Genomic DNA, 13,574 nt, shown 5'->3' with positions numbered 1-13,574 from the left:
TGTTTCTCCGAACTGAGGATTAAAGTAGAGAATTAAGATATACATTTATTCAACATGATCAAATTGCAAACATGTATAACTGAGATTGTAGTGAAGTGACCAAAATCTAAATCCAATAGCATTATAGATCATAAGGAGTATAAAAAGAAGTATTGTAAGTCTTGGAAGAAAATACTGCTTTTAAAACAGAGTTACACTCACTGCAGAAGGAAATCAAATCTGAAATCCACAAGGCCAACTGCAATACAAACTTAAGGGAGAACATTGACTCGGCACAAATAGCTTGAGATGCCATCAACAGCCTAACTCTGAGCAGCTTGGTCACATTTTCACATACATTTTCAATTTGTCCCTCAGCCAGCAAAGAGTGCCAACTCTGCGGACATGATCGACTGTCCTCTCTATTGCTGAGCCACCAGGGTAACTGATTGATTATAGGCCTGCAGCCATAACCTCACAGGTTATGAAATCATTTGAGAAATTAATTAGAAAGGTCATATTAAGCCACACATGTCCCCTTTTGGACTCCTTGGAGTTTGCCTGTAGAACCAGTAGGGGGGTGCAGGACATTCTTTAGCCTCATCTATTAACATCTGGAGAGAAGTAGAAAACATGCTCGACTGTTGTTTGTGGATTTCTCATCGGCATTTAACCCAATTCAGCCCCACCTGATGGGGAAGAAACTTAGGGAAAAGTTTGGTTTGGAAGGAAACGTTGTTGGTTGGATTTTAGACTTTTTAACCTGCAGGACTCAGAGAGTGAGCGTGAACGGACACTTCTCAGACCAGACCACAGTATCAGCTGGTTCACCACAGGGCTTTGTTCTCCCTCCTCTCTCATACATCTTATACACAAATGGCTGTATCAAATGTGATAGTCAGCCTGCTGGACAATGACGAGTTGTCTTCTGGTCCTGTGGCGGATGAATTTATTGAATGGAGCTCTGAATCCTTCCGTGAGTTGACTGTAATGCACCAGGTTCTGTCAGCACTGTGGAAATTGTAGAGTCCTTCAAATAGCTGGGCACCATAATTGACAATAACCTGTCATTTGAATAAAATACAAACATGCTGTGCAAGAAAAGTAAACGAAAGCTGACCAAGTTTCAGGTTGACAGAACTCTGATGACACTGTTTTACAGAGCTTTCACTGAAAGTGTCCTTACATTTTTTTGTACCTGTTGGTTTGGCTCAGTGTTAAAGAGAAAAGTTCATTCCTCTCAGGGGACAATATAGTTATTGATTGATTGATTGATTGATTAATTAATTGATTGATCAAGGATCCTACACCTTAAGTGTAAGAGGTGTCTGTTTTTACATTAAATGACCACTCAATAGTACAGAACAGTGCAATATACAGTTTAAAAAAACATTTTGACATCATGCAAGAAATTTCCAATGTGCCAAGAATTAAAATCTCGTTACATACAGCTGCTACCACATTAAAAACAGCTTCTTAAATAGTGCTTTCAATTGTACTAACACAGCAAAACTACATAGTTCAGTTTGTAGAACAGTTACAGTATTTGTTGTTTACTGATATTTCCACCGTCCGAAAACGTCGCACTGGAAACGGAAGCCGGAAGTGGACATTCATATCATGCAGTGAGTGAGCAGCACATTTTCTGTTGTTATGCTACACAAGACATGTGGTCAGCAGCGTTTGTCTTTACGAGTGCAAGACAAGCGAAAGTACGATAAATTCACTCATGCTCACGCTGACATGCCGATAGTTGATGTAGCAGAGTGGGTTCAGTCGGTAATGTTAGCTATCTAGCTAGCTGCGCTGTTAGCTGCAGACATGCTTAGCAGTGGGAGACAGATATTACTATCTAGAAACTTTGAAATAATTCAGAAGTTTACCCATTTAATACAAGAGTGTACTAAACAAGAGTCAAGTTTAGACGTTTCCACTACCTGGGGCGTCTTGTTATAGTGTTTAAGGATATCTTGATGAGATTTTGCTAATTATTTTTATTTTTAAATGTGTTCATTCAAAGTGATCAATTACCATAAAGTTCCCTCAGCTATTTTCACCATTTGTTAAGTGAGGAAAACAGACCTCACTTAGAGATAATTGTTAATGAAAGAGTTGCTTGTTGCATTAGTGAATCAGTGAATGATTGACATTTTGATCTGATTAACAATCAAATCATTAAAACAATCTCTGATAAATTTCATATTTAACCCATTTCTTACTGATATTCTATTTCTGCTTTTGCCCACAGAGTTCACGACTGATGTTGACGGCATGTAGAAATCTCTCCTGGACCTTTTTGTCCCTCACCAATAGAAGACTTTCTACAAGGAGGACCTTGATCTCACAGACTGCTCTGTGCTCTTCTACCTCCACATTTTCATCCATCCCTCCATCCCTACGTTTACTCACTCACAGTCGCAGCTTCTTGTCAAGCCCACAGATCTCAGTCCCTCTACACTTATCTGTTCAGTCCTCCTCCTCCAGGTCCCTCTCTTATTCAGGTCACTGTTCAGAAAAGATGGAGCTAAAGGAGGTTCTGCAAGTGCTGGAGCAGCTTGCTCCTCTGTCTCTGGCCGAGTCGTGGGACAATGTTGGCCTGCTGGTTGAGCCAAGCAAACCCCGTCCCACTAAAACCATCCTGCTCACCAATGACCTGACAGATGCTGTCATGGATGAAGCAGAGACCATGAACTGTGACCTCATTATCTCATATCACCCCCCTTTGTTTCGGCCCATCAAGTGCCTGGTACAGAAAGATTGGAAGCAGCGATTGGCGATCAGGGCGGTGGAGGCTGGGATAGCGATCTTTTCTCCTCACACTTCTTGGGATTGTGTTAAAGGAGGAGTAAACGACTGGCTGGTTGGGGGACTGGGTAAGAGCTCATTCTGAACAGATAATACACAACTGTACCTATGCATTTATTGCAGTGCGCAACATTGTCAGCTATTCAGACCAAGCGTCCTCCATTGTTCTTTCCTGTCTAATGTCTGTCTTCGACTTTCAGGTAGTGGCCAGGTGTCTGTGCTGAATCAGGTCCTCGGTAGCACCTCCCACAGTCACAAACTCGAATTCATGGTAAGGAGTGCTGAGGAACTAAGTGCTGTTATGGAGGAGCTGAAGGTGTGTGACGGTGGAATGACTCTGCAGCTGTCAGTGAGCAGGTTGTATACATTTTTAATTAGATCGATGTTCATTGCTGTATATAACAATTATATAACCAGTTGACTTCAATTGGTGTCCTTTTAACATTTTTGGTATAATTTTTGTATTACTCCAGCTACTTCCAAAATTTGGGAGTAACTTGGACTTTTTTCCTCTCATTCAAACAACTACTATGTGGAATTAAATATTAGATACCTGAAACTTTCAGGTTGTTAACACAGTTACCTTTTGGCTTTTTTCTTGCTGTTGTGAAAACTGTGCAAGATTTGAGTGTCCGTATTTATATAAAATCTGCCAATCTGGTTGTATTCAGACTGGTGACTAACTGGAACAGGGTCTGCAGTAAGGTATACAGACTATGTAGGTAATAGCTAGAATAGCTTATTTATGGCTAAAGCCATAAATAAGTCAAATAAGTTCCTGTGCACTGGTGAATAATTCTTTATTTGTCTTCATATCAGACCAGACAGCAGTGGAATCCATGTTAGTGTAACCTGCAGTAACTCTGCACTGACTCCCAGTGTTCAGACTCTGTTACGACACACTGCTCCCAGCCACTCCCTCAGCATCCTCAAGTTAGAGAAGGTACAGCATGAACACATTGCTGCCAATGTGTTGTTAAGTTACTTTTTACATGCTCCTAAGATAATGATGAACAGTCACAGTTTTGCATGGTACATTTTTTTAAGTAACTCTTCTGTCACTCCTCACAGCCTCCTCTCCTGGGCCATGGCCAAGGCCGACTCAGTGTTTTAGACCAGCCAGTACCCATGGAAACCGCCATCAAGAAAATTAAGTCTCACTTGGGTTTGAGTCACGTCCGTTTGGCTCTTGGACTGGGGAAGACTCTAGGTACTGTATTAAACAGCGACAACACATTGAACAGATAAATAATGAGAAGGATCTGAATACTTAGCAGTGCTGGGTGAAGTAGAAGTTCTGAGTGTTCTGCAGTTTTCATACATATTTTTAACAAAACCTGATGTAGACGTTGGTTAAAATGAAAAGCTGGAAACCTTTGGGTCAAAATAGAACAATTTACAGTGGCTGTTAATTTGGAGAGTATTCGCTTCCTCCTTGCAACTCTTCCATGCAAATTGTTGTTCAGTGATCTCCTGATGGTGATCACTGATATTAGGCCCTGCACAAGAGGCCTTTAGTTCCTTAGACGTTACCCTGGGGTTCCTTGTGACCTCCCAGACTATTACCGCCTTGCTCTAGGTGTGATGTTGGTCCACTCTTGGGGAGGGTAGCAATGGTGTTGAGCGCTCTCCATTTGTCCACAGCCTGCCTGGCAGTCAACTGTTGGAGTCCAAACTCTTAAGACAGCTCTTAAAACTTTTCCTACTTTAGCCAGATACAAATATGTAAAATTAGATCGTATTCATTATTACATTGTAAATCTTCCTTGCCACTGTATGCCATATTTATGCATTCATAGACTTTCATATGCCACTGTAGATTACGAGGTACAAGTTGAAGCTTCAACTAGAGACTGAGTCACACTAATATATTAACAGTTTAACAAAATGTGTTCACAGAATGGGTAAATAGAAATCTTAAACATAATAAATGATTACAAATGGTCAAGTGATGCAAACATGTTTTTTATGAAGTTATTATTTTCATATTTCTCAGAGTCTTCTGTTTGTACTGTGGCTGTGTGTGCTGGATCTGGGGCTTCGGTTTTAAATGGAGTCAAGGCAGACCTCTACATTACAGGTAGAGTTTTATGTGAAAATACAATGTGTCATCATTTGTTTTGTTGCAAACTAATTTACTTGATACGTTCATGCCTGTGAATGCAACAGCAGATCTAACGGTGTATTAATTTTTCAGGTGAGATGTCGCATCACGAAGTGCTGGACGCTGTGGCAAAGGGAATCACCGTCATTCTCAGTGATCATAGCAACAGCGAGCGGGGTTTTCTGGCTGTGTTCAGGGAGAGACTGGCCGTGCGCCTGCCTGACACTGTCGCTGTGGTGGTGTCGAAGGCTGACAGAGACCCTCTGGAGGTGGTCTGACCACTTTGAGCTGTAGTTGCACTGCTCATACTAAAGAATCTTTAACCACTTTGGGTAAATTGCAGATGTTTTGATCAGTGTAACTCTTCATATAGAAGCGTTTTTGCAATTGACAGATACAGTGTGTGTGAAATGATTGCAGAAGAACTCTGTTTTCCACATTTTCGACGAAGGCTCTTTATGTAAAGCTATCCAGTGACAGCAAAACAGTATCAAAAATTAAATGGTTCCTCAATTAATGATGAAAAGTGCTTTCTTAGTACAATTTATAATTTATTTCTTGCAAGAATTTGTCCTTTTTGGTCCAAAGAGGGATTGCAGGCTTCTTAAGACAAGATATCCTCCACCCACAAATGCACAGTGAGATCTAAAGATGAAGCATGTAATCTCTCATTTTGTGGCTTGTGCATGCGGTGGATTAAATTACAAAGAATACATGGTGTGTTTTAATCCTGATAATCAGAGACATCATGTGTGTCCTTTGCCAGCGTGGAGAGGATTTCAGCATCTGTAAAATGTGTGTGTTTGCATTGTACACAGAGGAAAAAAAAAAAGTAATCCTCATCAGATTAAAAGGCATGCTGTTCCATCGTGAACATACTCGAGGAAATTGGACATTGCCTTTAAAAAAAAAAAAAAAGAATAGCATTTACACCAAACCCAAAAATTTCAATTTAAAAATAAGCCCTTTATTATCATTTATAAATACTTTATGATAAATGTTCTCATCAAAGATTACATCCACAAACTGACCTTTAGACCTTCGTGAGCAAACATAGGACATCAAACGACTTAGCACATACATTTCAAAGAGCAAGCCCATGTTAATACCTAATGCACTGTAAACAGAATACAATACCTGCCCCCACTCCAGTAATAGTAAGAAAAACGAAACGAGTAGCAGTCCTCATTATTAGCTGTTACAGATTCTGGTAGCTGCAGCGCCTACGACACACCTGCCAGTTCGTAAAAACATTAAGGGACGACACACACACCTCGCCGACCCCATCAAGGTAATGACCTTACTCTCAGCATGGAGTTCACACCTCCACTTCCCCTCAGTCCTCACTAGCTTTTATCTCTCCCCAACACACAAGCACAGACACTCGTACACAAATGGAGAAGGAAAACAACAACTAGAACAACATTTATGCGTCACCCCCTTGAATCCAGCTGTTGCTTTTACAGTGGCAGGGCCGTCTATGAACAGGTAGATTTGGGGCAAACTATTTTGTGGAAAAAACATCCCCATAGATAAAGCCACACAGTTTATCTTGTCAGTCATTTAAGTCGAAGAGGCTCTGCTCATGACGTAATGGTAATCGGTAATCCTCTGCTAAAGAGCTTCTATGGTCTGTTGACAAGTCCTCCCAAAAGCATCAGATTACTGCTGCCTGTTCTTACATACTAAGTCTCTTACGAGGATATGTTGTGTCTGTCATGGAATTAAAGTTGAAGTAACAAAAGCAGAATGAGTAACCTGAAAGAGCAGCCTTTTTTTGTCTTGCTCGCTCTCTGTTGGATTTGGACCCTACTCTAACTAGTTATACATTTCACACACTTACGTCATCTCATCTAGTGGTGCAATATTTTCATTTAGGCATTACATTTTTAAGGTAACTGTAGTGTAGCATGCCGTTACATTCAAGAAGGTTATAAGATGGGAATCGATTTCACATAGGAAATATATGATCACTTTATAAAATATGATGCATTGCTAGGCAGGTTGCATTTATTGAAATGTCTAACTGTATGAGTTTCTGGAAGATTTAAGTTTAACCCCAATTGGATTTGTTAATCATCTGAAAATGTGATTTAAAGTGACTAATGTTACTGCTTCCTTCTTGTGTCAAACTCAATATCATTCTGCACGGTGAAGGTCAGACATACAAGTGCTCATACCGGCTAGATAGCTGTTAGGTAATACGAGACGTTCCTGTGTGGTCTATTGTGTCTACATTTTTGTGTTCCGTGCTTAAACTACAGTCCTGTCTGCTCATCAAACATCCTGCACAGACAATACAACAGAATTTGTACTGATTCATTCAGTGGTTGTTTTGGCGAAATGCACAGACAGATTTCACTATTATTCCAAGCTCATGTCTTAATCTAAACCTGCACATAAACTTCCAGACACTCGTGTGTGTGTGCGTGTGTGTGTGTGTGTGTGTGTGTGTGTGTGTGTGTGTGTGTGTGTGTGTGTGTGTGTGTGTGTGTGTGTGTGTGTGTGTGTGTGTGTGTGTGTGTGTGTGGTGGCCAAATTGCAGCCATCGGCCAAACTGCCTTCATCTTCCACCTTCATTCAAGGCCCGACTCCCTGCTGAGAAAGCCTAACAGGCGGACCACTGAGAGGAAGAAACATGTCGTCAAGTCATCAAAACAGCCACAGGGGACCTGGAAACTACTAGATTTATATGCAGGTATAAGTGACATTCGAGAAGCATTGTCCAAAGTTATTTTAGAGGTCACACACACACCCTTTACCTCTAATTTGAATGTTGTACTCATTAAGATAGTATAAGTTCCATTCATTCAAGGGTTGTTTTTCTCAAATAAATCAATCCCACAATATATAAATACTCAATTATAATAAAAATTAATCCTCTGAAGGTACAGATGTATTAGAAACACACTGTACTATGTACTATGTATGTACTAGATAAAATATGTATTATTTAATTATTGTAACTGTGTTTAGGCAAAATAATCATCTTTGAACTACTTCCCATAGTTTGAGCAGTTTAACTTCGAACTTTTAAGCATTGAAGTAACTCCAGATTTTTCCAGTCACATCTCGATACGGCCGCTGTTGTTTGTGTTTGTAAAGTGGGGGAGATGAGGGGGAAAAAAGGTGGAGAAAGACAGGGAGGCAAATGAAGAGCTGTGTGAAAATGGAGCCATTTGGCCTCATGTGTGAAGCCTCACACACCTATTTAACAGAAGAAGCTGCTGCTGTGGGCATTAGTAGCAAACGACAGCAGAGGAATAGCATCAGAAATAAAGACGAAGTGTCCAGCAAGACAGAAGACTGATCTGTGTCAGTCTCCGACTGCTGAAGTACATCGGTACGTGGAACCAAAGAGAGCAGCCAAGAGAGTTAAGAAGTGAAATGCAACTTTGCAGCAGGTGAAGGGGAACAGACGCAGACGAGAAGAATGCTCAGCATGGAGATGTACCCCAGTTTGAATCTGGGACCGCAGAGGATCGGAGACTGCTTTTACAGAGGTGAGAAGGAGAGTGTGTTAACAATATTAACAGTCATTTACCAAACTCAGGAAGTATGATTTATGTGTAGCACTCAAACTAGAGATTAGAGGTCTGTGGTTGGAAACCTCTTCACTGATCATCTGGTTTACAAACCCATGACTGTCTTTTCTGTTTAAACATTGATGGTAATTGTCATGATTTCAGTCAGGTTGCTTTGGCAATATTACAGCAAACACTTGTTGAGCAGCTACTGTGTTTGAAATATGACAGACATGCAGCTGGTGTATCAGCTTTAGAGTGCAACACAACAAACTCATGTTGTACAGTAGGTGTGCCGAGGCAGGGATGGCAGACTAACTACTTAACAGAAAAGTAACTGCAGAAGCTAAATCCATGCATAATAACGCCAACCCAACTCTATATTTAAGTTTTCATTACTTCATCGTTTTCTCAGAGCGTGAACCTCCTGCTCACATGCCGCTGTTTCCTCCTGCCTGTGACGTGGCGGCCAAATCCCTGCAACCAAGGATGCTGGCGCCGCCTCCAGTCCCCAGCGAGCCTGCCCCCAAAACCCAAAAAGATGAAGTCAAGATGGAGCTGGAGAACGCATCTTTGTGGAAACAGTTCAGCTCAGTGGGCACAGAGATGATCATCACAAAGAAGGGCAGGTGAGAGAATGAGTTTTGTCTTGGTCCTTATTTCTAATTCTTACACACTATTAATATAATAGACAAACAGGTGATCTGTGAACCTTCACTATGTTAACTTTCTTCTCTGTCCTTGTTATCCTAGACGGATGTTTCCTGGGCTGAGGTTAAAGCTGTCAGGCCTGAATCCGTCTCTCCGTTACATCCTCCTCCTGGACATCATCCCAGCAGACAACTCCCGCTATCGATTCCAAGGTGGTAGCTGGCAGGCTGTCGGCGGGGCAGAAGCGAGGCTTCCAGACCGGGTTTTTATTCACCCAGACTCCCCTGCCACAGGCGCTCACTGGCAGAGCCGGACAATCTCCTTTCACTATGCCAAGCTCACTAACAACACACTGGACTCACAGGGACATGTAAGTACTGCAGACAGACTAACTGAGCGTGGACACAGTGTAAAACTTTAACTAGTACACTTCATTTTAATGCTGCATTCTTTTCCAGATCATCCTGCACTCACTACATCGCTACCAGCCCAGAATCCATGTGATTGAAGCCAGAGACGTGCTGAGGTGGGGTGGAGGACAACACTCGTTTGTTTTCCCCGAGACCCAGTTTATCACAGTGACAGCCTACCAGAACAGCAAGGTACCATCATATTACACTTATTAAATATATTTCCAGGCTAATGTTTCCATACGAGCTCGACTTGGAGTGAGTGTCACTAAAGATTTATTCTCAAGCAGCAGATAATTATAATATGAACTGTTCTTACTTTCAGATCACAGAGCTGAAGATCAACTCCAACCCTTTTGCTAAAGGTTTCCGGGAGGATGGCATGAACAGCAAAAAGTAATTTACAACAAATGTCAACACAGAAACCCACACTGCACATTGCTGCATGCATACTCTGGAGGATCTAAACATATGTATATATTTTTTTCTCTGTAGACAAAGAGATGCAAGACAGAAGCGCAAAATAGCTGTTTTGACTGAGACCTTGGATATTGGTAAGAGGAATAACCAGACTCAGTTTAAATGATTCATTTCCACATTATTAGTCTCACTGTTACCTGATCACGTCTGAAACATGTCTTCTCTGTCTCTCTCTCTCTTTCAGTGAACTGTGACCCATGCGACTCTACTGAGATCCTGTCGCAGCCCACCACCACCACCACCACCACCAGCACCACCAGCAGCACAGACCTGCAGGCCCTCGCACTGGCCTCTCTGCCTCCACTGCCAGACCCCTCCTGTGAGTTCAGACCGGATGAGGCCTCCTATGAGGACACGCTGATCCCGGATCAGCCATTAGACCTCGGCCAGGCATTCATGGCGTCCCAGATGTCTGATATCAGCATCTCTATGGCCAATGGGATGCAGGACACACCTGGAAATGAGGTGGCAAATGGCATGATTGAACGGTAGGTGTGAATGTAGAGAGGAATTCATTTATCTGCACTTTATCTTTATCTTGTACTAAAGTTTTTCTTTTTGTTTTGTCTCCACAACAGAACAAACACTATGGGTGAACCAGCTTACACCTGCACCTTCCCTGCAGCTCAGACCAACTCCTCCTCTTTCTCCTCAGCTCCACTTCCTCAGTCATCCTCCTCCTTCTCCTCCCTCTCCATCCCCGACTCTTCAGATACGTCTGATCCTCAGCCCTCCATCCCTCCTATTGACTACCCCCCCATTTTCTCCTCCTCCCCCACGCTCTCCTCCTCCTCGACCACTCCCTCACTGCAGCAGACCTCCTTCACCTTCCCCACGCCGCCTCCTTCTAACACTTCCTCGCCACAGCCGCTCCTGTCCTCATCCTCCCCCTCCTCCAACACCTTTCACACCATCCCAGAGACAATCAGCCCTCACGCTCCAGCTGACACCTCCTTTACTGCCACACCTTCGACATGTCAGCCCGGTCTGCAGGATCAAATATCCACCCATCCCCTGCTCACCCAGCCTGGTCAGGCACTGCAGGGTGAAACTATTCCCAGTGCAAATAATTCACCCAGCATTCAAAGCTCAGCGGCGTTTATCTATCCAAATATCCTGCCTACAAATCCTGATCCTGCTTCACTTACAGCTCTGCCTCTCCCCATCCAAAACCCCCCACCTCCTTCCACTTTGCCCTGCGCGCCCACATCTTTTGCCTTCCCCTCAGTGCACCCACACATGCAAAACCTTGTGTCTCCCAGCTCTGGCCACTCTGCCTTGCACCTCCCAAATCTGAGCCATCAAGCCCAGGCGCCCTCGCTCTCAGCTCCTTTTCCTTCCTCCACCTTCACTCATCGCTCTTCCTCCCTTCCTCCCCCTTCTTTCCAACCCTCCTCTTGCTTGGGTGTGTCCTCTACTTTCCAGCAGACTGTCTCCTCTACTCCATCGCTGCGTCCAGCAGCCCATCCTCAAAGCTTTCCTAATGCCTCTACTTCCTCCTCCACCTCATACCCTCCTGTTGAAATGGGGGCAGTCGCCCAGTTCAACCCCCCTGCCCCCTATCGCCCAGAGATGGTACTGCACCACCAATCTCTTCTCCCTCAACTGGATCCATCACTTCAGTCCTGTATTCCCTCCACTCCTCCTACAGCCCTCTACCCTGCCTTTCCATCCTATCCTCTGAGGCTGTGTCAGGACCCTCACCCGTCCCTCTCCATCCCATTCAGGCATCTGTACAGACAACACCAGCATGGCCACCACCACCCACAGGGGTCCTACCTGGACATGAGCACAAGAGCTGTATTTTAAAATATAGTAATGTCTGTGTAGACAAAATGTTTTGGCTCAGTAGCGCTTTAAAGGGTTTTTAGCAATGTGTAGCATTAGTGCAAGTAGCCCAATGTATTGTGTGTGTCTTCCCAAGAATTTAACTCATACTGATAAATAATTTGATGAAATAGATTCTGATTTGTAAATAGAGGTTGAAGATTTTCTTTATAAATATCCATTTCAGTGTGAAAAATAAAAATGTTGCTCTTCCAGACTTGTGTTATTTTGTCCTTATCAGCAATAAACCTGCATAAAATAAGTGTATCAGACCAGCTGACCTAGAAATACAGCAGAACTATGTCTACTACCTATATCTAAAATAAAAAATGGTTGGATCTGTTTTTTATTTCTGCACTATTACTTAAATATCCTAAAATCTCTGAAACCTTTTGTCATATTGCGAATAACTAAAAGTATTTCTATGCTCAGTTGTTTAGAAGTGCCAACATAGCAAAGAGCTAAGTGAAGTTAGATGACTTGATCCATGACATCCAGGCAACAGTTAATCATTTGTAGCTCTCTCCATGACAACACAGACACAGGTCGGTTCTTTGAAACGGGCGTTTATTGCTTTCCTTCTTGAGTTTCTTAAGTCACACCGTAACACTTTAAACACATTAAACAAAATACATAAATACCACGTTGGCTGCTTGTCATGTAAAGAGGTCCATAAGTCTTTGAGTCTCTTTGAATGTCTGGCTTTGGCTTCAGACGTAGACAACTTAAACTTTAAAATATAAAAATATAGCAGAGTCTCGAAGGAGCCATCTGCTCACCTGCAGTCCATGGACATCTTAATTAGCGTGCTCCCGCTAAATCTCTAGAGTCTGGCGAGACACATCACCTTAAATGCTAATGTCCCTTTATCACGTCAGAGCAAGACTTTGGTGTACATAAGTATTGCATTACAGTAAATTACATATTGTAATATTAACATTTCAATATAACTCTATTATCATGTAACCATTTGAAACAAAGGTAAACAATCTGCACCATATCATAAACTCATAACACCATGAACACAATACAGAGGCACTTACACTCCCACCAAAATCACTCATTAACTCAAAATGTGATTTTCCTTAAAATAATATTAATTGACAATGTTTCTTAGTCTGTGTGTAAATGGTGTAGACTTATGTATCTGACTTATTTCGGCTCAAGTAATGTGACTACCTTGTGGATAGGCCTGTCAAGGTAAAATGATCTGAGTGAGTGTTTTTCCATTATCAAATGAAGTGTCACGGACTAGTAGTTTCACCTTTCGCACCTTGCCGTCTGAACTGGGTTGAGCTTCTACAACTCTGCCGAGCTTCCACTCGTTTCTTGGTACACTGTCATTTTGTAGAATGACGATATCATCTACTTGTGAGTTCTGTGATGTCTCTTGCCATTTCTGTTGTTGTTGGAGATTTAACAACTATTCTCATTTCCATCTTTGCCAGAATTCATCAGCTAAAAAACTGCACTCTTTTCCACCTTTTGTGCAGGTAGAGATCTTCTTTGCAGAACTGTCCAGGAGGTGGCAGAATAACTGATGATTTAAGAGTTAGTATGTGGTTGGGAGTGAGGGGTTCTGGATCAGTAGGATCATGAAGGTGCTCAACACTTAGTGATCTACTGTTAATTATGGGCATTGTTTCATAAAGAAATGTCCTCAGACTTGTGGTGTTAAGTCTGCTAGCTGACTTGTCAAGCATAGCCGTCAGGATGCTTCGGATTGTTCTTATCTGGCGTTCCCAAACTCCTCCCATATGACTGGCTGATGGAAAATTAATCACAAATTCACAA

General features: G+C 42.4%; 2 protein-coding genes across 3 annotated transcripts; both read left to right on the top strand.

Moving 5' to 3' along the window:
- Positions 1-1,572: 1,572 nt before the first annotated feature.
- Positions 1,573-5,405, top strand: nif3l1 (NIF3 NGG1 interacting factor 3-like 1 (S. cerevisiae)). 2 transcript variants are annotated; one of them, XM_026350556.1, is made up of 7 exons: positions 1,573-1,604; positions 2,228-2,852; positions 2,985-3,141; positions 3,604-3,727; positions 3,856-3,994; positions 4,781-4,864; positions 4,982-5,405. In XM_026350556.1, the coding sequence occupies exons 2-7, from the start codon at positions 2,240-2,242 to the stop codon at positions 5,164-5,166; spliced, it is 1,302 nt and encodes a 433-aa protein (XP_026206341.1). In that variant the 5' UTR covers positions 1,573-1,604; positions 2,228-2,239; the 3' UTR covers positions 5,167-5,405. The 2 variants fall into 2 exon arrangements, with proteins under 2 accessions (XP_026206341.1, XP_026206339.1); XM_026350554.1 differs by lacking the exon at positions 1,573-1,604 and adding an exon at positions 1,605-1,691.
- A 2,118-nt stretch (positions 5,406-7,523) lies between these two features.
- tbx6 (T-box transcription factor 6) lies at positions 7,524-11,848 on the top strand. The gene is made up of 9 exons (XM_026351669.1): positions 7,524-7,586; positions 8,290-8,391; positions 8,828-9,041; positions 9,166-9,433; positions 9,522-9,665; positions 9,799-9,869; positions 9,969-10,027; positions 10,138-10,441; positions 10,532-11,848. The coding sequence occupies exons 2-9, from the start codon at positions 8,322-8,324 to the stop codon at positions 11,760-11,762; spliced, it is 2,361 nt and encodes a 786-aa protein (XP_026207454.1). The 5' UTR covers positions 7,524-7,586; positions 8,290-8,321; the 3' UTR covers positions 11,763-11,848.
- Positions 11,849-13,574: the final 1,726 nt, after the last annotated feature.

The sequence above is a fragment of the Anabas testudineus genome, chromosome 19 (genome assembly GCF_900324465.2).
Source record: "Anabas testudineus chromosome 19, fAnaTes1.2, whole genome shotgun sequence".
Classification (NCBI taxonomy): domain Eukaryota; kingdom Metazoa; phylum Chordata; class Actinopteri; order Anabantiformes; family Anabantidae; genus Anabas; species Anabas testudineus.
Note: the sequence above shows the minus strand (reverse complement) of the source record. Positions and strands in the feature narration are given on the sequence as shown.